The 25,141-nt window shown below is 40.4% G+C and overlaps 3 protein-coding genes across 17 annotated transcripts; 2 read left to right on the forward strand and 1 right to left on the reverse strand.

Annotated features, from left to right (window-relative positions):
• The first annotated feature begins 534 nt into the window (after positions 1–534).
• sort1b (sortilin 1b) lies at positions 535–14,366 on the forward strand. Its single transcript, XM_061057851.1, has 20 exons — positions 535–1,150; positions 3,293–3,352; positions 3,516–3,592; positions 3,675–3,777; positions 3,905–4,066; positions 4,431–4,504; positions 5,541–5,590; positions 6,099–6,226; positions 6,456–6,600; positions 6,752–6,907; positions 7,364–7,470; positions 7,730–7,832; positions 7,975–8,146; positions 8,479–8,669; positions 8,781–8,970; positions 9,676–9,792; positions 10,566–10,674; positions 10,784–10,896; positions 10,984–11,113; positions 12,140–14,366. The coding sequence occupies exons 1-20, from the start codon at positions 878–880 to the stop codon at positions 12,152–12,154; spliced, it is 2,475 nt and encodes an 824-aa protein (XP_060913834.1). The 5' UTR covers positions 535–877; the 3' UTR covers positions 12,155–14,366.
• Positions 14,367–14,555: 189 nt separating this feature from the next.
• On the reverse strand, positions 14,556–16,336 carry ngrn (neugrin, neurite outgrowth associated). The gene is made up of 3 exons (XM_061057856.1): positions 15,725–16,336; positions 15,525–15,635; positions 14,556–15,410 (listed from the first exon to the last, which is right to left on the reverse strand). The coding sequence occupies exons 1-3, from the start codon at positions 15,961–15,963 to the stop codon at positions 14,864–14,866; spliced, it is 897 nt and encodes a 298-aa protein (XP_060913839.1). The 5' UTR covers positions 15,964–16,336; the 3' UTR covers positions 14,556–14,863.
• A 601-nt stretch (positions 16,337–16,937) lies between these two features.
• Positions 16,938–25,059, forward strand: nfyal (nuclear transcription factor Y, alpha, like). Of its 15 annotated transcripts, none has more exons than XM_061056782.1 (10): positions 16,938–17,084; positions 17,871–17,982; positions 18,159–18,245; positions 19,479–19,625; positions 20,024–20,155; positions 20,255–20,357; positions 20,483–20,652; positions 21,594–21,767; positions 23,621–23,734; positions 23,878–25,059. In XM_061056782.1, exons 2-10 carry the CDS (start codon positions 17,902–17,904, stop codon positions 23,881–23,883), a joined length of 1,014 nt encoding a protein of 337 aa, XP_060912765.1. In that variant the 5' UTR covers positions 16,938–17,084; positions 17,871–17,901; the 3' UTR covers positions 23,884–25,059. The 15 variants fall into 15 exon arrangements, with proteins under 15 accessions (XP_060912765.1, XP_060912756.1, XP_060912759.1 ...); XM_061056773.1 differs by having other exon boundaries at positions 23,907–25,059; XM_061056776.1 differs by having other exon boundaries at positions 23,910–25,059.
• The last annotated feature ends 82 nt before the right edge of the window (positions 25,060–25,141 follow it).

Raw genomic sequence — 25,141 nt, forward strand, 5'->3', positions numbered from 1 at the left:
GGATTGGTGGTGAGATTACGTCAGTGTTATTTATCTTTGCTTAATTCTGGCAATATCCAGATGTTTAATCCATTTTAAACAAGGCAAACATTTAGCAAAAGGCCCACATGTGCTGAAATTCACATTTCATTTCAATACTGTCCTTATTTCTTTAATAAACCCATCGGGTCCATACTGTAGGGCTTATAGGGCTTAGCCAATTAATTATAAAGCAACACTGACGCATATGGGAACCAATCTGTGTTGTTAAAGCGCATCTAATTTCACGGTCATCCTCGAAAGACATATTTGATTATTAAAAAATAAAACAGTCACAAAAAGTACATATTTTCGCTTTTAATTAAGTTTCAGATAGAGTTACATGATAGTATTGCTCAACCTATCTTCATTGGCTTTGACATCTAATTGTACTGCTCTTCTGTTTGTCACCGCCTTTTCACGATGCAACCAATCAAAACATTGGATAGGAGGACCAGGGTAGAAGGCCAGCCAATTACAGAGCCTCTTCGCTGCTTTGACTGTATACGACCCGCAGACACAATTTGTGTGCTCGTTACAGTGTATCATGTAGGGTAAGGTGTAGTAGGACGATTATTTAATGTTAGCTCCATACTCCGGTATATCAGGGAAATTGCGTTTTTCTCTGTTTAGATAGTTCAAGCACTGCCGCTTGCTGAAATAGTGGTGCGCTTTGAGGGCGCTCCGTGTTTTCAAAGCCCGAAATAGTCGCTGTCAGGACTACTGTTTTGTTGATGTCATCCGCGGCAGAGCTGTAGCGACCTTCAATTTCAAGACAAGACCGGGATAAACAAAGACTCGTTTTGGCTGTTATTTCGCCTTTGTTTTGTGTCTTCTGTTAGTGACACTATCACCGAGGATGGGACTTTTGCTGCCCTTTCTCCTGCTGTTATCTGTTTCCACTTTCACAGCCGGTGTAGATTTTCAGCAGGGATCCAAACCCTTCGGACAGTCGCTTTTTGTGAAGCGTTCATACATTGAGGAGAAAGCGTCGAAAATCGTCAAGCGGTCTCTGCCTGCATGGCTGGCGGCATCACCAAACCACAGGATAAAACGGAGAAGTATTGAGCTGGGCGACTCCTGCAAAGCTCTGCAAGGATATGACACCAAGTTAGCAGACAACACCCACCGTGTAAGTTACCCAGTGAGGTCCTGTTACTCTTCACACGTCTCACAATTAAATGTGACAAGAGGGGATGATGCGCAGGTGCTCACCTGGTGCACTGAAGGGCCTAATCAGCTATTCACTGTATGATGGGATGTTTTCCGTTCAACTGTGAGCCTTGAAGCTCAGGATATCAGTTAGCATTTTAGATTTACTGAAGCATTATACTAGGCCTACATGTATTATCATCAATAGGTAGCAGAGCAGAAAGTTGTGGCTTATCCCACATTGTCTCTGCAACAGTCATTGATTGCACCTTTTTTTTGCCTTTTTCTCCATCCATGTTTGACTGCATTGACTTTTATTCCTTCACATTCGATTCAAGGAAATACATCACAGATATGGTGCTGACACAGAAAACAACGCCTATTTTCCCTCATGCTTTAAGACCTACGTATGCTCCATTGTAGCACAACCAGACCGGTTTACCTCTCATGCTCCAATGATGGCTGTGACCTATATCTTATTCTTCTCAAGGATGCAGCTTGTATTCTGTGTTTGAGGATCCCTCTTCCCTCTGCCTCAATGAGAGTTAATGATGACAGAGAAATTTCCCCCCTGGGAATCCATGTGACCAGCTGTGTGGTAGTTATTTAGTAATTAAAGTTGTGTTTGTGTGGCAGTGAACTGCAGGAAGCAGGCAGAGTGTCTGCACAGTGTAGGCTTTGTTAAGTTTCAACAGATGTGTAATGGATGTCACTGTTTAAGCACAAAAGGAAGATAATGACAGAAATGAAAACAGCTTAGAAAGTGTCTAAGCGAATATGCAATACTCTCTTTATAAAAGCAAACAGGAGACTGACCTTGGCACAGTCCTGCCCTGCTTATTTGCCTAGCTCCTCATAGCCATGTGATCAACTTTGCATTGCACTCTTTGTATGGTTGCTAATCTAAAGTCGACTGAATTCCAGAAACGGCTCAGCCTTCTCATTCCCCTCGAGGTTTTGCAGACTTTTACATCAAACAGCTGACTCAGTGACAATGATGACATTTTTGTAGAACTACACTGTTAAATGAAAGAAAAGCGCAAAGAAGACTGTCTAAGTGAAAGTCTGATTCCTGATCTTCTTTAAATGTTGTATTATGTAGTATGTAGTTGTATTCAGAAGTCTGTGCCACATCCTCACTGAAATGCTTGTCTGGTCTGATATGTGGTGCCTAAGTGTTTCACTTTGTCACTCCTGCTCGAACACACTGTGAGAGAGCCCGTAGAAGCAGGAACACAGTGTGGACAAGTTAGAATAAAGTTTAACCTGAGGTTATGATAGCTGAGAAGTTTTCATTAGTTGTTATTTTGTTTTGTGTTTACGTTTTGTTTTTAATATCAGAATATTATAATATATTTAGTTAAGTTTGACTACCTTTTCATGTAGTATGGGATACCTGTCAGAGGTGAGAACCAAAAGGTCTAGATAAATTCTGGGATCAAAATGTCAAAACATTATACAGTTTAAAAAAAAAAAAAAAAAAAAGTATTCAGATACAAAAGAGGGACAACCATAACCACTCGGCTTATGTATGATATGGATTCACAAAGACGAAAACTGAACAAATATTCTCTTATTTATATTCTATTTTAGTTAGCTCAGTTAGCATCATTTTCTATTTTTGTTTCAGTTAACAAAAATGTATTTTTCGTTATTTTGTGAGTTTTTGTTTACGATAATAACATTGTAAGTTACACAGATATTCATAAATACCTGCTTAATGCTGTAGTCATTTCATGTAATGTCGTTGTGGTATCATTCTCAGATGCTGTTTAGAATGCGGTTTTGGGTATCTTGAATATTCAGATCCATGGATTGATCCGATACCATGACAAACGAATCCTAAAGTACTCATTCCATGTAAATGATCATGAGAGAACAACAGTGTGGTGCTAACAGTGAGTGTTAGGTCGTCAAAGATATACAAAGTGTTTTTCCATAAATGCATTAGTTTAAGTAAGTTTCAGAACTTATGCATTAGCATTTATTTAATCGCACTAGTATCATAGGGGGACTTGGTATTGGCCACTACGCTATACTATAAGAGTGGTATCTGAACATGTCTGCTGCTGAATATGTCTACTTTTAATGTATTTGAACATTTCGTTGCTATTGTTTTCAGTATTCCTTCAATGACCTGAGTGGGTCCGTGTCGCTGGCCTGGGTTGGAGATGGCACAGGGGTGAGTGTTGGACTCTTACATTTCATCTCGTGTGTAGTGTTGTTCCTCTGTGATATACAGTGGACAAACATGGCTGCATTATTCAGCGAGCTGTGTGCATCTGACAGATTGGTTTTATGGATGACATAACAAGTTCTCCATTCTCTACTTTTTTCCTTTGTAGGTCATTCTGGCTCTGACTACATTCCAGATCTTTCCCTTCTTCATGTTGAAATTTGGACAGTCCAAACTCTATCGGAGGTAAATGTCATGATCTCAACCGAAAATCACTTGTTTTGTATCTGATTTGTTTCTAATTTGGCTGCAATCTCGTGTCTGACAGCGAGAACTACGGGAAGTCATTCCAGGATGTGACTGAGCTCATCAACAACACCTACATCAGATCAGAGTTTGGAATAGCTATCGGGCCGGAGAACTCTGGGAAAGTGAGTCATCTCCAAATCAAGCTCTTCCAGTTTTTCGCTCATGGTGTGATCGAAAAATGTAGCGCTGTGCTTCTCCACTAACTCACCTTCAGCGTCTTCATCTTGTCTTGACTTTTTGGGTTCATAGGTCATCCTGACAGCAGAAGTGTCCGGAGGTCTTGCGACTCGGATCTTCGTGTCGGAGGACTTTGGAAAGAGCTTCACTCAACAGGACTTGCCCTTCATCCCCATGATGCAGACGACATACAACCCGTACAACTCCAACGTGCTGCTGGTCCTCAGCAACAGTGTAAGAATGAATGTGAAGAAGCTTTGATTGGAATGAACTGTGGATGTAGGTCAAGTATATATACACTGGAAAGCTCTATTTCTCAGATTAGAAGATCCTTTTTAGTGTGTCATTAATTTAAGAAGCTGATCGACCTCTGTCGTGCTCTGTTGTAAAAGTCTTAATCAAACATCATCTTATTTCCTCATTGCGGAAAGAGGCCTACTGATAAACCTTTCAGTGTTAACACAGAGTCATTTATGGACATGGCTTTGGCGTTTATGGCTAGCTCTCGTTTACCCAGCTCTGTGTGACCTACATAAACATGGTGTCATTGCAGCTGAATCATAAGTGACTCATTCCATTGTTTCTTTTGTGTCCTCAGAATGAACTTTGGCTCTCTGAAGATTTCGGCAGCAACTGGAAGAAGCTGCATGACATGGTGTGCCTGGTGAAATGGTAAGAGAGAGACTTTCTCAGGTGTTCAGTGAAGAAACAGACGAGCTATTCATATCCCCTCAGTGTCCTTATGTATAAGGAAAATATTTCTATTTAGTCAGATCAAGGAGTATTGAAAACACTCTCATTGTTTGGGTATGTAGCAAAGATGTCACATCATCTGTAAGTTGTTCCTCTTTTAAGTTTAAGTTCCTCCAAACATTATGACAGGTAATGGAAGGCAGAAGGTTCACCTCTCTCTACTGGTCTTACTGGCCTTTACTCGTGATCATATCTGTATCAAATTCCTCAGAGTAATCTAACTTGCTCTCCCTTGCTCACAGTTGTAAGATTTGTCAAAATATATAAAAATTAACCGGAAAGAAGCTCAGCCACTTTTTTTCAATGAAGACTTTTATAGTTGCTGCACTCTTGCAAAACAGACGGTAAAAGTTTCCTGTCATTGGGTGACTTTTCAACCAGGTCTCCCGTGGCCAAGCCCTCACAGAGCTGTTGTTGTTTTGGAGGAAACATCCTGGTGTCTATTGCTTAGTAACTTGGCAGCTCTGATTGTCTTTTTAAGTTTCAGTTTTAATGCCGTGTTATCAAGTTCAGCATGCCCAAGTGAGCTCCATGTCTGTCTGAAACATGACCCTTTGTTGCTATTCCAAAGACACATTACAGGGAAATGGGTCATTGAGAAGTGGGGCAGGAGCTGTCTGAAGTCAAAACACACCCACTGAAAAGAAAGCACATATTTAAGAAGGGCATGGCTGTATGCTGGTTTTTATTTGATCAGGTCAGGTCAGGTGATGCCTCTTTCACAGTCAGGCAATACTTATTGGCAAAAGATCATAAATGCATCAATAATCCTGTATGAGACTGCTCCTCAGCATTTCCAACTCACATTCTGTAGGTTTGTGAGATTTAAGCACCCAGAGCTGTCACACCGTCTTAAAAAATAATAATATATAAATATAATAAAACACATCTTTATGGACTTAATTGTGGGTGTCTGCTTTTCTAAAATGATTGTTGCTTTTTATTCTGATTCCAGGGGAAGTAAAAATTCCATCTTCTTTACAACCAGCCTCAACGGATCCTGCAGTAAGTAACAAAAAACACTTTTATTGATTTATTTATTTATACGCGGTATACACATGTTTATTGTTATGAAGCAGCATAATAATAAGAGTTTTTCCAATACCAATTTCACAATTGGCCCTCCATTCTGTCTCAAATGTTACATGAGTGCTACATAATACTATGAGTATTGGAGAGTATGTAGTGTACTTATTGATCCCTCGGGGGAATTTGGTTAAGGTATTGACAACAACAATGTTGAAATGGACAATGCTCTCTGTTTGTCAAACATGTCAGCCATCTGTGTTTTCCAACAACATCTGTATAAAAAGTTTTATCTGAATATGTAGACAGAGTGATATTGAGACAACAAATTAATAATCGATTAAGAGACTGAAATGAAAAGATATCTGATCAGATAAAGTATTGTGTCGATGTTCTTATTTACTGATTTCATCTCAAACTCTTAAGTTAGGCTCATGAGCTCACATTATTTAATGCGCTTTGTTAAGTTTTCCTTTTAATATTCCAGGTGAACGGGGGATGCTCGAGCTTAAGAGGACTACCGACTATGGCAAAACTATCAAGACTGTCGCCACTAAGATCTACTCATTTGGTCTGGGCGGACGTTTCCTCTTTGCCTCAGTAATGACAGGCAAGGTCAGTATACAGCAGGTCAAATGATCTTCATCTGCATCTACGAGCTTAATGCGTGCTCCAGGCTCATGTGGATTTATTTAAATTACACATCTCTTATGACACCTATTTCAACCTATTTGAATTCCCTGGGTTTAGTAGTAAATTTGCCCCTCTAAACTAGTTTATTTTCTCTTTATTCACACTTTTTCTGTCCTCTTTTTTTCTTTCCCTAACTCCTCTCTGTCTGCAGGGAACCCTGAGGATGATCTACGTGTCAGTGGATCACGGCGAGACGTGGAACATGGCCCAGCTGCCACCCGTGGGTCACGAGCAGTTTTACTCTATCTTGGCAGCGAACGATGAAATGGTTTTCATGCATGTAGACGAGCCAGGAGGTCAGTCCAAACAGAAATCTCCACATATACACTCTGTTTATTTATTTATTTAGTAGTATAGAGTTACATATCTGTTCATTTGTCATCATTGCAATATTTCAAATGTCCCATGTTTCTGTAAAAGATGTTGACATTATCTTGCCCTCCACAGACACAGGATTTGGTACCATTTATGTATCAGATGACCGGGGCACCGTGTACTCCAAGTCACTGGAGCGCCACCTTTACACCACCACGGGAGGTGATACAGACTTCACCAACGTCACCTCCCTGCGAGGAGTTTTCATCACCAGCGTCCTAGCAGAAGGTAGATCTTTTCATGTTCCTGTGTTTGATGAAGAAATATCAACACATGCCTGTACTCAAATTCCCACCAGGCAACACAAACATGTACATCTTCTCCATTACATACCAGAGGGAGGGTGTTGGGTAAATATTTAATTAGCTGTTCAGTGTTAGATGTACAGTCTGTGTGAAGCGGCTGTTTGTGGAAATATCTCCCAACACCAGTTAAATCTTACCTCCATCGTGTCTGCTGCTCCAGTAGTAGTTTTTTTACCCCCACAGTTCCACATGGCCTTTCATTATTGATGTAATTATTCAGTGACAATATGGGTCTGACACTTAGTGTATTATTGTTTACTCGTAATTAGTTTAGATTGTTGAGGTGACTGAATTTAGGCTTTAATTCTACACATAGTTTTTAGGGTGGTGAATTAGCATAATGCTAACTTCCTGTTGTCTCCCTCTCTTGTTGTTGCAGACAGCTCGGTGCAGTCTGTCGTGTCCTTTGATCAGGGAGGGGAATGGGTTCCCCTGCAGAAACCTGCCAACACTAAGTGTGATGCTACAGCCAAAGACCCAGACAAGGTAAAGAGAAGATATGGGAATATCTGGAGAACTTGTTTTTTTAATGGTCTGGATAAAAAGTGTGTATATTTGAAGGTTACAGGCAATGACTGGCTTTATCCTTTAAGGATTTATGGTGTTCTGAACTTAGAAAACAAGCTCAAACACAGTGCCTTAATCATGGCAGATTTGTTCTTTCTTTATTTGTATCTTTTACTTTTCATAGCGTTTGTACTGAAAACAGTTTGACACCACATGCTGCTTGTGTTTGTGTCTACAGTGCAGTCTCCACATCCACGCAGCCTACAGCACTGCCATGAAGCTGAACATCCCCATGCTGCCTCTGAGTGAGCCAAACGCTGTGGGTCTCATCTTAGCTCATGGTAAGTCTCTGATCAGTGCTTTCATACCAGTGTCCCTTAGTGAGTTTACAAATAAATGTTTCTAAATTGAATTAACAATATATCCTGTTTCTTTTTTACCACCTAACATCTCTGTGTTTTCATGGGTTTTTTTTTTTACCAGGGAGTGTGGGTGATGCCATCTCAGTGATGAAGCCTGACGTGTATGTGTCTGATGACGGGGGCTACACTTGGATGAAGGCCCTCGATGGGCCCCATCACTATGCCATCTTGGACTCTGGAGGACTCCTGGTTGCGGTAGAGCAGAGCACCAACCAACCTATTGACAAGATCAAGTGAGTTCCTTTTACAGTCAGTTGCAGCCAGTCATTCATTTTCATATTTACACCAGTGCCTTTCTTACTGACACAAGTTCAAATGTCATCCATTTACTCCAAACACAATACCTCCATAGCGTTTGGACCAAATGTAACTGAACATAAGGTTTGTTTTTGTGATGGACTAACCAATAGATGTAACAACTCTAAAGTGTCTTGCCATTTGGGATTCATACAAAATGTTTAATGCTAATACTGCATGTTATATGTGACTCCCTCTCGTGTTATTGGTTTAATGTAATGTTTTTGAGCTAATGCTAACGCCTGCACATTCTTTGCTATCTGTACAGATTTTCTACTGATGAAGGACAGTGCTGGGGTGTGTACACGTTCACTAAAGAACCTCTCTACTTCACTGGTCTGGCCTCAGAGCCGGGAGCTCGCTCCATGAACGTCAGTATCTGGGGCTACAGAGACTCCCTCCTCAGCCAGTACTGGATCTCCATCACCATCGACTTCAGGGATCTTCTCACCAGAGACTGTGAGTCACACAGTACAACCAATTCTATTTCATGCACTTGAAACTTCAAGTATCAATATTATTTGAGATTTTATGTTAATGGAGACTACAATATATATACTATATTTGTAGGTGATGATAAGGACTATGTGCAGTGGTTGGCACACTCTGATGACATCAGTGACCCTAACGACGGCTGCATGCTGGGTTTCAAAGAGAAGTTTCTGCGTCTCAGGAAGGACTCGGTCTGCTGGAATGGACGAGATTACCAGGTGGACACCCAGCCGACCCCGTGTCGCTGCACGCTGGATGACTTCCTGTGGTAAGATAATACTACTGGCTCTATACTCCTCACACATGTTATTATAGTGTGTTGTTTTTGTACTTTGTAAAACTTAGGAAATTATTATAATTCATGCACTGTCAAATGTCATCAAACTGCAACTTTGTAACATCACTGCTTTAAAGGACAAAACCTTTTTATTAAAGTCATTTCATTCTTATTTAAGACCATAATTCATGATTGACACAAATAATGCGTATTTGTTTCAAAAACAGACACAAAAGATCAACCATATCTGGTAATATTCTGGTTGCTGTTAGGTGTCCCTTCAGTTTTAAACACCTTTAACTAAAAGCGTTCCTAGATTAGAACAGATTAGATTTGAGATGCACAGTTTGATTTGTATGCCCAAAATGTGCAACACAACATTTCAGCTTTGCTGAGGGGGAACTGCTGACCGTGTACAGTTATTGAAAGTAGAGTTACTGCTGTTTAAGGTCTATTGAAATTAAGAACTAGGGTTTGTCATTTAAATGAGTCACACATTAAAACTGCCAATAGTTATTAAAAAGCTGTGTTAAGATATCCTTTAGTAAATGTTTCCTATAGGGTCACAGTCGATTCAAACTGAATCTGAAAAAGTAGTGTGTGAAACAAAGTGTACTTAATTACAAAGAAGAGACTTTAAGTTGTTGTTGTTCTTCCACCATTGTGCCAATCGTGTCACCTGCTGCCTCTTTGCAGTGACTTTGGATTTTACCGTAAAGAGAACAGCTCAGAGTGTGTGGAGCAGCCGGACCTGAAGGGCAAAGTGCTGGAGTTTTGTCTGCAAGGCAAAGAGGAGCAGCTGCAGACCAGTGGGTAAGACATCAACCCTTTAAGACCAGCAAATTTTAATGTGCCGTTGGTTATCTCACAAACAGGAAAATGTCTTTCTGACAAGATGTAAGAGGAAGTTATGATGTGTTAATACTGGATCACTTTGACTCGTCTGTCATCTTCCAGTCTGCTTGATTTTTATCTTTATTTTGTAATTTTGCTGTGTTTTTTGGTCACAAAAGGTTCATGCATCAATGAAGTTATGGAATAACATTCGACATACTGTCGTCCATTTCTTCATTTGTCACATTTAGAGAGAGTGACACGGGCGGTTGCTCTCTGGGTTTCTTTGTGTTGGAGCAGACAAGTGATGAAAATGTGGAAGTAACAGTAACAGTGAAATCGTTAAGAGGAAACTGTTGAGGGTGTGAATGAGTCTTGTGTTTTCAATGAGAAAGGAAATGCTGGACAAAAACTGCAAAGTACATTTTTGGTAATTCCTATTTAAGCTGTAGAGAGTTGTATCAATATAGATGAATTTATATGTAGGTTATTTTGATTAATGCTGGACAGTTAGTGTTATGAACATATGCCATGTTAGTCTTGTTTATGTTTGAATAGTATTCATACTGTACATTAATTTCATTTTGAACATCTTTATTATTTTTGCTTTTTAGAACAAATTGGGCCTGGAATAAAATTAAAAACAAATAAATCTGAATGTGCTTTTCAGTCAACACTTCCAGTCATCAAATCCAACAATTATACACTTGCTTGACAGATGATGACATCATGAATGTGTCTTGTGTCCACAGCTACAGGAAAATCCCTGGGGATAAATGTGAGGGGGGGCAGATGCCTGAGCGTAAAGAGATCGACCTCAGCAGGAGGTGTGTGAGCGACCTGATTGGTCCAGAACTGACGGTCAGTACCTCCACCTGCCAACATTTCTGGAAAATCTGAAGAATATAGATTTCTACCTGCTATTTATTTATTTTTTAAACTTGCAATATAACTGCAATCACTTCCACAGGTCGACAACCGCTCCTCCAAGTCCGTCCCCATCGTGATAACAGTGATCATCATCATGCTGCTGAGCGTTGCAGCAGGAGTGGTCTTTGTAAAGAAATATGTGTGTGGTGGCAGGTGAGTGCTTGTTTTTGCTTCTGTTTTTTTTCTTATTATTTTACATCATTTGTAGTGACCTCACATGATTATGTATTGGTCCTGCAGGTTCTTGGTTCACAGGTACTCTGTGCTACAGCAGCATGTTGAAGATAATGCTGCCGAGGGGAATGATGACCCGCTGGAGACCAACCACACTCAAAACGGCAAGATCGAGTTTCATGATGACTCAGACGAGGTACAGTGGATCCCTTTTCCCCTCATACACAGATTGAGAATATGGATACAAGGTTTTGTTTTGAAGTGGAACCAATAGCATGTGTTTTTTTAAAGTTTGCTATTTACTTTATATCATTTTGACATTCAGAACTAAGACATAGATTTATTTCTATGGAAAAATAAATAAAAAAACAAAGGAAGCTATATTTTTGCCTTATGTTGAGGCAATGTTTTAAAGCTATTACTGTTTGAGTCCTTATTAGAACCTTCCAGGTAACACCTGCAGCAAGCAGCACGTTGCTGTTTCAACTAAAAACAGATAAAGAGTAAGGAGTCAGGACATGAGGGGATTTTTGTTTTTTGTTGGGTTTATTGATAATAAAAGAAAATATTTCCATGTCATAGACCTCATCTATCCTCCTGTTCAACAGTAAGGACTCTGTAGTGTACAGTCCTACTCCCTCTTGTGACTGCTCAATATGTCTAATATAAGTAATGAAGAAGTGAAAGTGAACAGAACAACAAAATAAAATAAACAATAATTATGATTTATAATCTGATGTTCAATTTCATTATCAACACTTAACATAGATCTGTGCTTTTGATGGGAATCGTATCTGTATACTTTAATATACCAAGTATGTGTAACCACCATTCAAAGTTTTTCTTCCATGGACAAAACAATTTTTTCAAAATGTTCAAAATTTTTCAAAATTACATATTCTTATATTGCAATTTCTTATTGCTAAACAGCCAAAGATAATATTTGCAGGTAGATCATCATGGACAATCAGTCCACATCAGAACTCCTGGTAGAAAATAATCAAATAAATTCAGTACAAAATAATCCCTCTAAATGAAGAGTATGTTGCGCATTGAGATCATTTCAAGTCTGAGCATGATGATATAACACTAATATGATTTGACCTCATAGAAGGTAATTTAAGGATAAAAGTTTGGCATCAGTTTAAACGTAACCATAATGCTTCCTTGTTTGCTCTCTTGTGTTGGTTCATCATCGGCATGCTATTTTCTCTTTACACAGGACCTGCTCGAATAACCGGCACAACCTGTTGTGCAAGTGAGCAACAAGTCTCCAACCCACCTTGTGGCCGGCTTCTGTTTAAGTCCTTCTTTTGTCTCCAGCTACTTCTTCCATTCACCTCCTGGTTTGTATTTAGGCCTAAGCGTACAGACGAAGAGTCTGTGTCTCTCTGCTGTCATCTTTGAAGAATAATGAATGTACGGAGGCTCACTGGGATCAATGTCCCCGCTCAGAAGAATTATGAAGGTGGTCTTGTTCTGTTTGCTCTTGCTCTTTTTACTGAACTGAGTTATTTATTTGAAGGGAATGAAGAACTGATGCAGTCATTTGAGCTGCTGACAGAGTCAGAGTAATGGGGGTTTGAAGCGAGGCTAGTTGTCTAAATCTGTCGCTGTTGCATTCAGGGTTCTGCTTCTTCAATTACCTGGGAGTGCTTCTGCAAATAATTCCCGCCTCTGTTGAAGATCTGTGTCCCTTTCTCCTCATGCACTTGTACATAACCCATTTGTTGCCATCATTGATGTGGTATCAATTTGGTTGGTGTTGAAAAGGTCGCTGTCGGTAGCTGGTTTTAAAGCTCTCCCAAACCACAGTCTTACTCCCTACTTTAAGTATTTGTTGGGAAAAAATTGTGCCCCACTTCTAACCTACAAACAATCGTTTGTACATTTGAGCTTTTTAGCCCTCTCCTCCTTTGGGAACACAGTTTTTTTTTAAATCCCCTTTTGTAATCTGTATTTGGAATATAAGCCTGCATATTGTGTCCCTCCACTGCATCAAGACTCAATAAGATGCAAGTGGAAAAGTCAATTTGCACCAGGTTTAATAGCAATAACATCTTTACACTGAGTGTATGGTCCATGCACGTCTAACCAGACTTTAAGATCTCTGATGTATGCAGTGGCTCTGTTTGATGAATGAAGAGGTGTCATTGGGTCAAGCACATCAACAATATTGTAAAGGTTTGGACAAATGTGTGCAAGGACAGAATTTGCTCAGAACATGTCTAAAGCACAAAGTCCTTTGTATGTTTAATGTTTCTATTTGAACATTTTTTCCTAAATGTGAGTCCAACGATTAACGTGATGAAACGGTCCGAATCACTGTCGTCAGAAGATGTGTTGGTAATGATTTAGTTTTTGTACTAAGCAATGTTTGAACTACTGTAACAAAGGATTAGTTATGTTTCAAAGACACTCCGAAATGACAGAAATAATTCTAGTTTGATAGGAAATATCTACGATTATATTTTACATCCTATTCATCAATGTAATTTCATGGCAGCACAGGAGCAGTGCTGAGAAAGCGATTGAGTTATGTAAATGTTGTATAAAGCATTATGAACACTTTGGACTATTAGGAGATTAACACACATGGCTGCAGAAGTTGCAACACTGTTTTTGTGTTGTAATTTACGTCTGAAGTGGAGAAAATCTTTTGATTTGATAGAAAGTTCCCCATCTGTGTTTTTCACAGTAAACTGCTGTTTCTTTTGAATCCTCCTGATACTCCTGCCATTCACCAGCTGTGGTTCTCTCAATACATCTGTCTGCTTTATATTATGATGTCTTAAAGGTGTTTCTTTTCTTTTAAAGTTTTATTGCACTATTATTGGTCTGCTGTGTGTTAAATAAGTTGCTTTCATAAAGGGTTTATTTATTCATGACTAGCGGGTTCAGAGTGCAGTCAATTGGATGTGGTTATACAAGTGCCTGGTGTGAGGATACGATGTGATGCCCTCCCAGTGTGTGGCCAGCTCCTTTTTACTGCTAAATATTTCTATCAAATTCTGTGCCACCAGCCGCATCCAGTTTGTCAGTGACATCCTGAAGTTGCACTTATTGCCTGAGATGAATCCTCGAGCTGTGAAGGAAAGGCTAGTTTCATAGGAGCTCCCATTGAGATGCATGTTAACTTCACATTATTTAAACCCACTGAGCTTTAGCTCACACATCAACTCAAATGGAAAACACAGATTGGATACAGGGTTATAATGTAGCTGCTGCTTTACACTGGGAGACGCTAGGCCAATTCTTATTTAAAGATTTATTGCATTAAGTGAAGTTACACTTTTTTCTTACAGTTGAAAACTGCTGTGTAAATGAATAATCATTGTGATGGTTCTGTAAATATACAAGGCTACATCTTTGTATCTGCTCTGTTTCTCTCTTCTGTATATTTGAAGCAATTTTCTTTGGGGTTTCCAATAAATTCATATGTTCCTCTATTTCTGTTGCATGATTCTTCTTTCTTACTAACGTCACTAAATTAAAGAAGCCTGGTTTGTGCTGCTTACAGCGGAAACGAAAGCAAGGTTACAAACACCTCACTGTGACTTCACGACGGTGGTTTACAAAGTGGTTCTTCTTAAAGTCTGAGAAAATGTTTACTATATTTTCGCACAGATCACAAAGGGTTAAGTTACCCTTCAGTGTGACAGCTGATGTGAGATATTTCTAAGGAGACGTGAGTTAAACCTGTGGCCATTTTGTATAAACAAAGGAAAATCATTTTTTTATTTCTGTTTAATTATTGCTGTATTCATCCTTTAATTTACAGAGGTACATGGAACACATGAATAAATAAATAAATGCATAAGGGAACAACTGCAGAAATAAATGTAGTCCAAAGATGTTGTTTCGTTGACCTGTTCAGTTAGAGTGATAATCTCTTAGAGTATTGTCAGGTGTTCATATGGTTAGCTAATAGTCCAACACAGTAACTCTAGATTCTGTACAAAAAATCGCCCTCTACATCAAAAAAGTCACTACCAACTTGCACTACAGGTGAGGGCTTTTCCATTTGGATATACTGTTCAAGTTCTTCTTCTGTGAACACCTGTCCATCCCAGCTCTCCTCATCCTCTGTAAGCATTGTTCCAGATGTTTCCACTGTGGTGTCTTTACTAATACCAGCTTTGGGCTGGATGGGCGGAGAAGTAGCAGGGACCAAACTCTTACTAGCCTCTGTGCTTCGAAGCATTAAAGCCTTATCAGACGCAGGCACCACTGCATCGTCTCCTCTTCCGGGAGGTAGCACTGCCGTTGCATGGATTCCAGGTAGCTTCAGTCTGTCCGACGCTGCCCTGTCACCTGAAGGCAACACCTGCTGGCCGAGTCCTGCCATAGATTTAGCATCCTGCTTGGCTTTTCTTTCAGGACTGGGCACAAACTTGGTTCTGAGGACTCTCAGGATGACGTCAGGGCTGACAGAGAAGCCCTCAGCCAGACGCTCCACTGTCCACTCTTCTGGTTGCTCTTGCTTCAGATATCTGAGGGGAAAAAAACAACATTTCATTTGAAGACCTAGTTATAAAATTACTTTGAAGCCAGAAAAGCTTTTATTTGTTTGAGTAGTATAAGATTAAAAAAAACCACTTCCTTACCTGATCTGCTCAATAGCATCCCAGGTAAGCTTCCTCTGTGGAGCTCCTGAAGGAGTCATCTGTCTTCTAAGTATGTGATATTTCACAGTCCTCTGCCTCTTTCTCCCCTCACTGAATAACATAGAGGAGGTGTGTTTTTCCGCATTATGCATTTAACTACAATGTTTTTACGCCCGGAAAACGAGTCATTCAAAACTTACTCAACCAAGGTTTGCAGCTTGTCTTCTACATCTTCCAGACCGACTTCTTCATCGGACATCCGGTCGCTGTATCTTGAAGCTCCATGTGATGATCTGGCTGTGTGGTCGTGGCTCTGTGCCAGCCATGTCTTGCTGGTACCTCTGCTTGCAAACCGAACGCAGGTACTAGAAAAAGAAAGAGCCACGGACGGAGCACCCAGCCTGGAGAGAAGGGAGAGGAGCTGAAAAGGCCGAGCCATGTGTGTGTCCTCTCTTTTCGACTTCTTGTTGTGGTAGAGGTACGTAGAAAGTAACACACACACGTCTGGAGGTCAAACTGTCCACTGCTCTATTTAATGGATATATCTTAAAGCATGCCTCAAACAAAACACAAACTGTAACTCGTACATGTACTTCCGCAAACATGGGTCAAAGGATAAAAGCGTCGGGGTAGCCTACTGCCATCTACCGGAACGGAGTTAAGTGGGCCTGAATCCTTTGGCATGAACTGATCACAGAGGGTTTTAAAAAACGACTTACAGTAACTGTACCACCCAGAGCACGATTAGGTCTTTATTTCTGATATTCAAATCAAATTAATGCAACAAATAAATTAATAAATGCATACAACGTCGACTGCCAAACGAAAGAGAAAATATAAGTTGTTAAATGGCGACATCTGCTGGTCGCCGTGGACACTTCCCCCTGCTTTGTCCCAGGAGCAGTGTTGCCAGATTTCGCGAGAGAAACAAGCAACCAGCTCTATGGAAACAAGCGACCTAAAAATTAAATGAAGCCCAACAGGTGACCTAACCTACCACATAGTGTAAAAGAGAGGCCACTTGATAGCAGTATATATTTATATATTGTCTCATTTTGATTTGAAAACAGTGAAATCGATGTCCGTAAGCCTCATGGATTTTGTTGAAGTTTGTTTGTGCTTTTGGGTGCCAGCATCGTAATAAACATCCCACTCTTTATTACGCATAGGGTAAACGGGGTTGTGGACGGATCCTGGAAAAGGACAAACTATCGCGATAGTTTTTCGCTTTATTGTGAAGAGTTGGAAGAGAATCAGTAGGAGGTTCGTACAGGGAGCAAAGCAAAGCCCAAACAAGCAACTGCACTTTAGAAAACAAGCCCAAAAACCCACAACCGACGATATTTGCAAGCGACTTTACAGAAGAAGAAAAAAACCCAAAAGTCGCTTATAAACAAGCGGACCTGGCAACCCTGCCCAGGCTTCATGTGTCACGCAGCTACGCACCTCCTCCCGGGCGCCGTTGTTTCATTTGCGCCATTTTGTCCGCTCACTTTGTTGATTGGGCTTTAGCGAGCTGTACTAGAGCCAATCAGAGGGAAACCGGACAGCGAAGATACGGTAAGGGAGACCCTTATTGAAGGCATTGGTAGCTGTCAGCACGGATTGGTTTGCCCATGGACCAACCAAATTACTAACCCTGCTAAATGCAACAACAAAAAAAAAATGGTATGGCAGTTTGATTTGGACCTCTGCGTCCTCGGATGTTTGTAAAAAAAAAAAATAACTCTTCGATGTTGACTCCCGCGAAGAAACATGATCTCTGCTGGACGACTAGCCTTAGCTGATGTTAGCTTGTCGGCTAAAATATAGAATCTCCAACAAAGGAGTGTCTCGTGATGTTCACGGCGCCATTCAACCTCTAGCAAAAAATACTGTCTGTAAAAGACGTAAACACATAAAGAAACTACTGCACGCAGTTTACGTGGCAACTTACATCCATTTTATACCTTCTAGTTTTATTTACCACGTTTAGCTAAGTCGTGTTAGCTCCGTGTATGCTGTGCTCAAAACACCACATGAAGCATTGGAACAGCTGACCTCACTAATCATCTGCTATCGTCCAGTGTTGGGCAGATTTAACTCATAATTACAAGGTTACATTTAACATGTGACGGCCTCAGTTAGCGTGTTAGGTAATAAGGACCGTCAATATCCCTTTTATTTAAATAAGAGGTCCCGCTTACGGTAACAATGGCCTGGCTATAATAATGTTAATAAACGTTTATGGTTGGAAATAAAGACGTTTTTTTATTATTTCTGCATAAATAAAAAGGTCGAATCTTATCTGAAATGAAATGAAATGCAAATTGTATTAATGCTGTGTAATACTGTATCCTTCTATAGTGTTGAGAGAGGATTGTGACAATAACAAGTCATGGAGCAGTACACCACTGCCACCACTACGACCGGGGAGCAGATAGTTGTGCAGACCACCAATGGACAGATCCAGCAGCAGGTGAGCTATGACCCTATTGGCTGTTACAGAACCATACCATTAACAGTTTAACCTGCTTTTGTAAGTTCACAGGTATCAGGTACGCAGAAGGGAGAGCGCTCCAGTGGATTCAATAATCTGTTTATTTTTCCTGAAAATGACTCACCTGCGACTGTGTTGTCCTGCCTTGCCTGCAGGCACAGGGCACAGTGACGGCTGTGCAGCTGCAAACAGAGGCGCCAGTGGTGACGGCCTCAGGCCAGCAGGTGCAGACACTCCAGGTAGTGGTGTCACCGCCGCCCTGTGTCAGTGCCATGATGGTGTCGCGGCGTATGAGTTTGCATGCTTGACGAGGCCTGATTTCATGACCCATCGCTGTGCTGTTTGGTTCATCCTTCCTTCCTCCCCCCCCCCCAGCATGTCTTCCAACTGTCTGAACTGCATGTTCCTCAGCGCACTGTTCTGTGTCAACCTCTGGTTTCTGCTTGTGCTCTCATGGCTGTCAAAGGACTACTGTTTATCTGAGTCGTGTTTGAAGCAAGACACACAATTCAGAATGTCACAGTTTTGTTCTTCCTGACAAAAGCCATTTGATACATGTATCACACCAGAAAAAGAGCCAGAACTGAACACCAGGGATCCATAGTCATGACCACTTGTCACGTTTCATCATCTACTTTGTGGTTTTCTACCCTATGGTACATTTTTTTTATAAAACAACTCACTAGTTTTCAGGATTCATCGATATGGATGAATATACCAGTTGGACATCATCGATACAAAGTGAAACATGAGATTTTCCCCATCATCATATTTATCAACAGACCTAAATCACTTTATTTAAGACAGTAGATTATATTTATTTTACATTTCTTGAAAAAATGTAGCAAGCAAAAGTGTTGCATCTTATTTAACTTTTTTTGTTTGGTTGATAATTGATAAAGAATGAAATTGGTTGTTATACATGGGCCCCTGATATTGTCTCATACAGATTGGAGGCCCGTGAATGAAGGAAAAAAAAAAGGGTTCAGACTCAGTGAAAGTAGCAAACATGTACAGATGTCCAAAGAAACATCTGAATATCAGATGTTGTTCATTCTTATTTATAACCCTTTAACCGAAATTGGATCCCAGTTGTCTGTTCACACATTTATGGATCCGTGTGTGTGTGTGTGTGTGTGTGTGTGAAGATACACATTCAAAGTACAAAGTTTGAACCAATTTTATGTAATGCCTATTTTCATCAGCAATACTCTGGTAACCACTCTGTGTTTGGTTCATGACAGAAATATTCGGGAATATTGGGTTCAGCTTGGACCCACTGTGGACCTGTGGTGTCTTGTTTGTACACCCCAAAGCAGAAAGATTGACAACAAATCAACACATATTCATGATCTTGTGCTATCTTGGATGTGCCTGATTTCACATATTTTGCTTGCCATTGTCACACGTCAGTGATACTGAAGTAATACTGACACGTTTAAGTGCTGATGTAACGTCTTTTGTAAATCCTGCAGGTCCAGGGACAGCCTCTGATGGTCCAGGTCAGCGGTGGGCAGCTCATAACATCATCAGGACAACCCATAATGGTGCAGGCCATGTCAGGAGGTCAGGGCCAGACCATAATGCAGGTCCCTGTATCTGGAGCCCAGGGACTACAGCAGGTAAGAGATTACACTCAGTTACCACCGGGATATAATTTGTATTGAAATTATGCTGTGTTCTCCTGCACAAGGACCTAGTGTCCTCTTGGAGTAGTTCTGGTTGGGTGAGTGCAATGGTATAGTATGAACAGTGTATTGTGACAGGGCCCAAGTATCAGTTATAAACATGTTTCTGTTAACAGATGCTTTAAACTTGATTATCTATGCAAAGAAGAATAGATTTTTAATTAAATTAATTCTTTTTTGATGCATTTTTTTAGTTCTGGTGCAAAAAACCTTATTCTTAAGATTTTTGAAACAGTGCTTGGCTGTTCTGATGTACTTGCAATTGAACAAAAAATGTAGAAAGTAATAAATAAAATACCTTAAAGTGAATCTGTGTTGTTGTCTCTGTATAGATCCAGCTGGTGCAGCCAGGGCAGATCCAGCTCCAGGGCGGTCAGACTCTCCAGCTCCAGGGCCAGCAGGGTCAGCCCCAACAGATCATCATCCAGCAGCCGCAGACGGCCATCACTGCCGGACAGAACCAGGTTTTCAAATGATTCGCTTCTTTGAGGCCTTTTCATGAGATAGAATTGTTGTTGATGTGGTTTAATGAGAGTCTTTTCTCCATGTCTGTGGTCTAACAGGGGCAGCAGATCAGCTTGCAGGGCCAACAGGTGGCGCAGACAGCTGACGGACAGACCATCGTGTACCAGCCTGTCAATGCAGATGGTACCGTCCTGCAGCAAGGTACACTCAGTTTTTCTCCTTCCTCTTGAGTCTGCCTTCTGATCTAAATACTCTATAAACTACTGCACTCTTGAGTGGTCTTTTTGAACAAGAAGTGTGATATGATGATGATAATCTGTTGGCAGGAATGATCACAATTCCAGCATCCAGCTTGGCAGGCGCCCAGATCGTACAGGCAGGGGGTGCAAACACCAACACGACTAACAGCGGCCAAGGCACTGTGACCGTCACCCTGCCCGTCTCCGGTAACATGGTCAATGCAGGTGGAATGGTCATGGTAAGACCCTGTGCAGAGGTATCCAGCATCTTATTACATTTTCCTTTGTTTTACATTTTGAATCCAAATTTATACAAGAATGTGTGATTTTTCTGTTTTCTATTTGAAACTTAACAATGATGGTGTAGAAATGACATTCAAACTTCATGTTTGTCTTTATGTCACTGATGAATCATTTGTTGGGCATCAAAAAGATGATTGAATGACCGAAACACTTTCAAAGCAGCATCACTGCAACATAAACATTTTAGTTCAATGTCTTTTAAGCACACTGTTGAATGCAAGGAGTATTATGAGGTCATTTTGCTCAGATGTCCACACACATGTTTTCCCTTATTGTGCTTTAATTAACTTCATGTGGAATTTGCGTGTATAGACAGTTTTTTGGGGGGGATTCGGGTTATTCATTTCTGATATGTGTTTATAAAAGTGTTCACATGAATGCATTCATTATTGAAGTAAAGATGTGCTACATGAATACTGAAGAAGATAGGGGAAAAAAAATAGATAAACGAGGGCACTTGGCTGGATCATCATGCCGGAATTGCTCAAATTAATGTTTGGAAATTGATCAGAATGCAGGAAAAGAAATGCTTGGTGCTAAAAAAGTATTGACCCCCACACCCAATGGTGGCAAACATTTAGTGACTTAAGTTAACAGCATTGACCAACAGAGTGTTGCTAAAGACAAGAAACATTAAAAAAAACAAAAAAAAACTTTGACTTGTAGGCAAAGTGTTGGTGCATTTCTTCAATGATTTATTTGGCACTAGCCAATCGAATCCTAAGTAATTGTATCTAATGTCAGCCTGTGGCAGTTTATAAATATAGAATAGATTGAAAGTGTTGATATACTGAATATCAATACCAAATAAATTGCTTAATTCTGGATGCAACCTGATTGAACTGTTTAAACCAGACCTCCTGAGCACTGCGTCCCTGTTTTCTGCCTCGGTCAGATGGTCCCTGGAGGCGGTGGAGTTCAAACAATGCAGCGTATCCCCCTGCCTGGGGCGGAGATGCTCGAGGAGGAACCTTTGTACGTTAACGCCAAACAGTACCATCGCATCCTGAAGCGGCGACAAGCGAGGGCCAAGCTGGAGGCGGAAGGCAAGATTCCCAAAGAAAGGAGGGTAAGACATATTGGATAGAACTGAACCACACACAGACGAGGTCACAGTGAAGTGTTCTTCCTCACTACCTGGTTAACAAGAATGCACTTGTATTAAGCCCTTATTCCTCTCTTCACCAGCTTCTTATTAACTCAGTCTAAAGCTGCTCACATTTCATTCATTGAAGATGGCTGTAAATGATTTCATTTAGGGGTTAGGGTGAGAGTAAAAATTATCCAAAAGCTGCATAGAGCTGGAGAAATCAGACTGTGGGAAGGGAAGGGAAAGGGAATCTTTCAATCTAACAGTAATATCTGAACTATAGCTGATAAATATTTAACAAAAAGGAAAAACCATGTGGTGTTATCTAGACATTTAGTCTTAAAGAACGGAGGTCTCAAAAACCGTGACAAGCACCTTCATGTGTTGACACCACGGGAGGCAAGTAAGAAAATGTCTTGACTTTTTTGTGGTGAGTGTAATGACCTTTCAACTGGTACTGAAACAGAGGTTTGCACAACATAATCGGCCCCCGTCTGACTTTTTCAGCCGATTCGACATATTGAATCAGCGTTGGCCGACGTCTGCGCGGATTGGTTGTTCGGAGGTTTCATTTAACTCCAGCTCTCAACCTTAGTATTTACAGTCTATGCTATCAACACAAATTCGGGAAAGCCCCTTGAGTCTGCCGCTGTAGTAGGCCTATCCATGCTTTCACCCATTTAGTGCAGTTTCTCCTTATTTGTCGCCTCCGCCTCTTATTTTCTTTTTCCGCTAAAAGATCAAGGGCTGACCACACACCAGTGCCATTTTAAATGTTTTATCATACATTATGGGGCGCTGGTGGCGCCGTGGTTAGAGCGGGCGCCCATGTATGGAGCTGTACCTGTGGCTCCTTTCCCGCATGTCATTCCCTACTCCCTCTCTCTCGCTGATTTCCGACTCTATCCACTGTCCTGTCTCTCCAATAAAGGCACAAAAAGCCCAAAAATAAATATTTTTATCAGACATCATTCTCGATTAAAAGTACCTATATTATGAGTGGTGTGCGACAGCGGTGTGAAAATGGTCTTGTATCATAACAACAAACTACCGCTGCCTGCTGGCATGGAGAGTTATGTCCTCTCACGTACATGGTGGTTGGCCGTTGGCTGTAGTCTTTGCGATGTGTTCAAGTGCAACTTTTTGGCCAAGAGAAGAGACGCCTTCGTTGCTACTAGTTCTTTGCCGTCTGTTTCAAATCATGTACAGAGGAATCATCAGTTACCAGACACTTTCCAAAAGGTTTTTATTTCCAGCAGAGGGAATGTAAACACAACCTCAGAGATATATTAGGTTCAAAAAAACAAAACAAGCAGTAATGTGAAACGACATACTATCACAACAAAGGGGTTGAATGTATGAATCATCTGTGAAGAAATGAAAACTGTTTTATGTTCTACAAGAATAACATATTAAACAGATATGGAACTGAAGAATCAACGAGTAAAATGGAATCATCATCAGATGGAAGGTCTGTACCAGGATGATGTGTGTTATATATTTTGTTTGTGGTGTCTTTTTTTTTGCTTAGCCAGTTAACTGTACTCTTTGGTTTTAATTTGAAAGCTCAGGCTGTGGAACAATTGAGAGGGCTTTAAAGAAAAAAGGAGTAGGACTAGATACGTTTCTTTCACTTCATGCTGCAACCTTTTCAAACATGGACTATAAAAAAAATCAAGACTTTACAGAAAGTATGCTCTCATACTTATCTGCTTTGTTTGTCTGTGTATTTTATTTTAGAAATTTTCCAAATAAAATACATAGAAATGTGGAAAAAAATAAATACCATATTCAGAATGTTAAACTGTACAATACTTCCATCTTGTCTTAAGCAGAAATATCTACACGAGTCTCGCCACCGTCACGCTATGCAGCGTAAGCGTGGAGACGGTGGACGTTTCTTTTCACCTAAAGACAAGGAGGAAATGGCGTTGGCCCTGGCACAGGTGAGAATACTGACTCCAGCCGGTCAATTGTGTTAACAGCCTGACTTGTATTGAACAATTTGTGTAATTCATTTTTAACTTCGATGCCTCTGTATTTGAATAGATCACAGCATTTTAAATTTGATACTCCTTGTAACTAACAGTGGTGATCTCTTCTTCTGGTCTGGTGCAGCAGCAGCAGCAGGATGTTGCCGGGGCAGACGAGACGGTGGCTCAGATGATCAGAGTCTCTTAGCACCGACGCCAACATCAGCACTTTCCTCTGTGAACTCCACCCTGCCTGAGACTCTTCATCCCAGTTCACCCATCTACTAAACCTGCTTTCAACCATCAGACACCAAAACACAGCACTGCCACTCGGGTTGTCTTCTTCTCACTCTCGTGTCGGTCTTCCAGGGAGCTGACCATGTGGCGGCTGAGACTGTAGACTTTTCATCTTTCCTAAGATGGCAGATCGTTCCACGTTCAAGTTATCTGGTCAAGCATGTAGGACTAGATTTTTACTCTCATAAGGATTTATTTGAACAATATGGAAACATGATTTATTTTGTATACTGGCCTAGTCAAACAAAGGAAGCTGTGAAACCATCCTTTCATACCCCTGTCTGTTGAAAAGAGGAGAATTGGTCTCCAGTGGATACCTGTTGTTTTAAATATTTTTTTTGTAAATGGTACAGAATTTGTGTCACAGACACTTCATTAAGCGTTGATGCTTCACTTGTGTCTATTATCTTTGATGTCATGACTTTTTTTCATTTTTTTTCAACCCCTGCCCTAGGGAGACGAATTCAGCATCAAATGAACAAAAACAGAAATGGGATGCTAATTTGAAAATACTGTACAGAAAGTCTTTTCTTCCCCAAAGTGTACTTGCTATTTTGCCCAATTCTGTGGATACATTTTATACAATTTTGTGGTTAGAAATAGTACTTGTGGGGTAAAAAAACAATTGTCACCATAATACACATTCTATCCATGTAGACATTAGTTCATTGGTGAGTCCACCCAAGGTTTACATTTTGAATGTAGATAACAGATTTTTTTACTCATCAGATGAAGTTCTGCGATGTTTCTTTTTGTTTTTGCGATTAAGAAAAAAAAAATTGCCATTGAATTCGTCAAAACTGTGTCAATTAAATTTTTTAAGTTATTGGTGGTTGCTCTTCTCCTAGTTTTGATATTCTATAACCATTGTAGAGTTGTATCCATTTGCATGCTGTCAACTTAATGGGAGCTGTAGTTTTTCACTTCTTTATATGCTCTGTTGGTGTATTCAGAAATGGATAATAAATTTTGTAATATAAAATTATAACAAAGCTGTTAAATGATGAACTTCAAGTACTAGAACAAGTTTGTGAGGTATCAGAGAAGTAAAGTAACCCCTGGTGTTTTCATATTAGAGATATG

This window comes from Labrus mixtus, chromosome 15 (assembly GCF_963584025.1).
Source record: "Labrus mixtus chromosome 15, fLabMix1.1, whole genome shotgun sequence".
In the NCBI taxonomy this organism is placed as follows: Eukaryota; Metazoa; Chordata; class Actinopteri; order Labriformes; family Labridae; genus Labrus; species Labrus mixtus.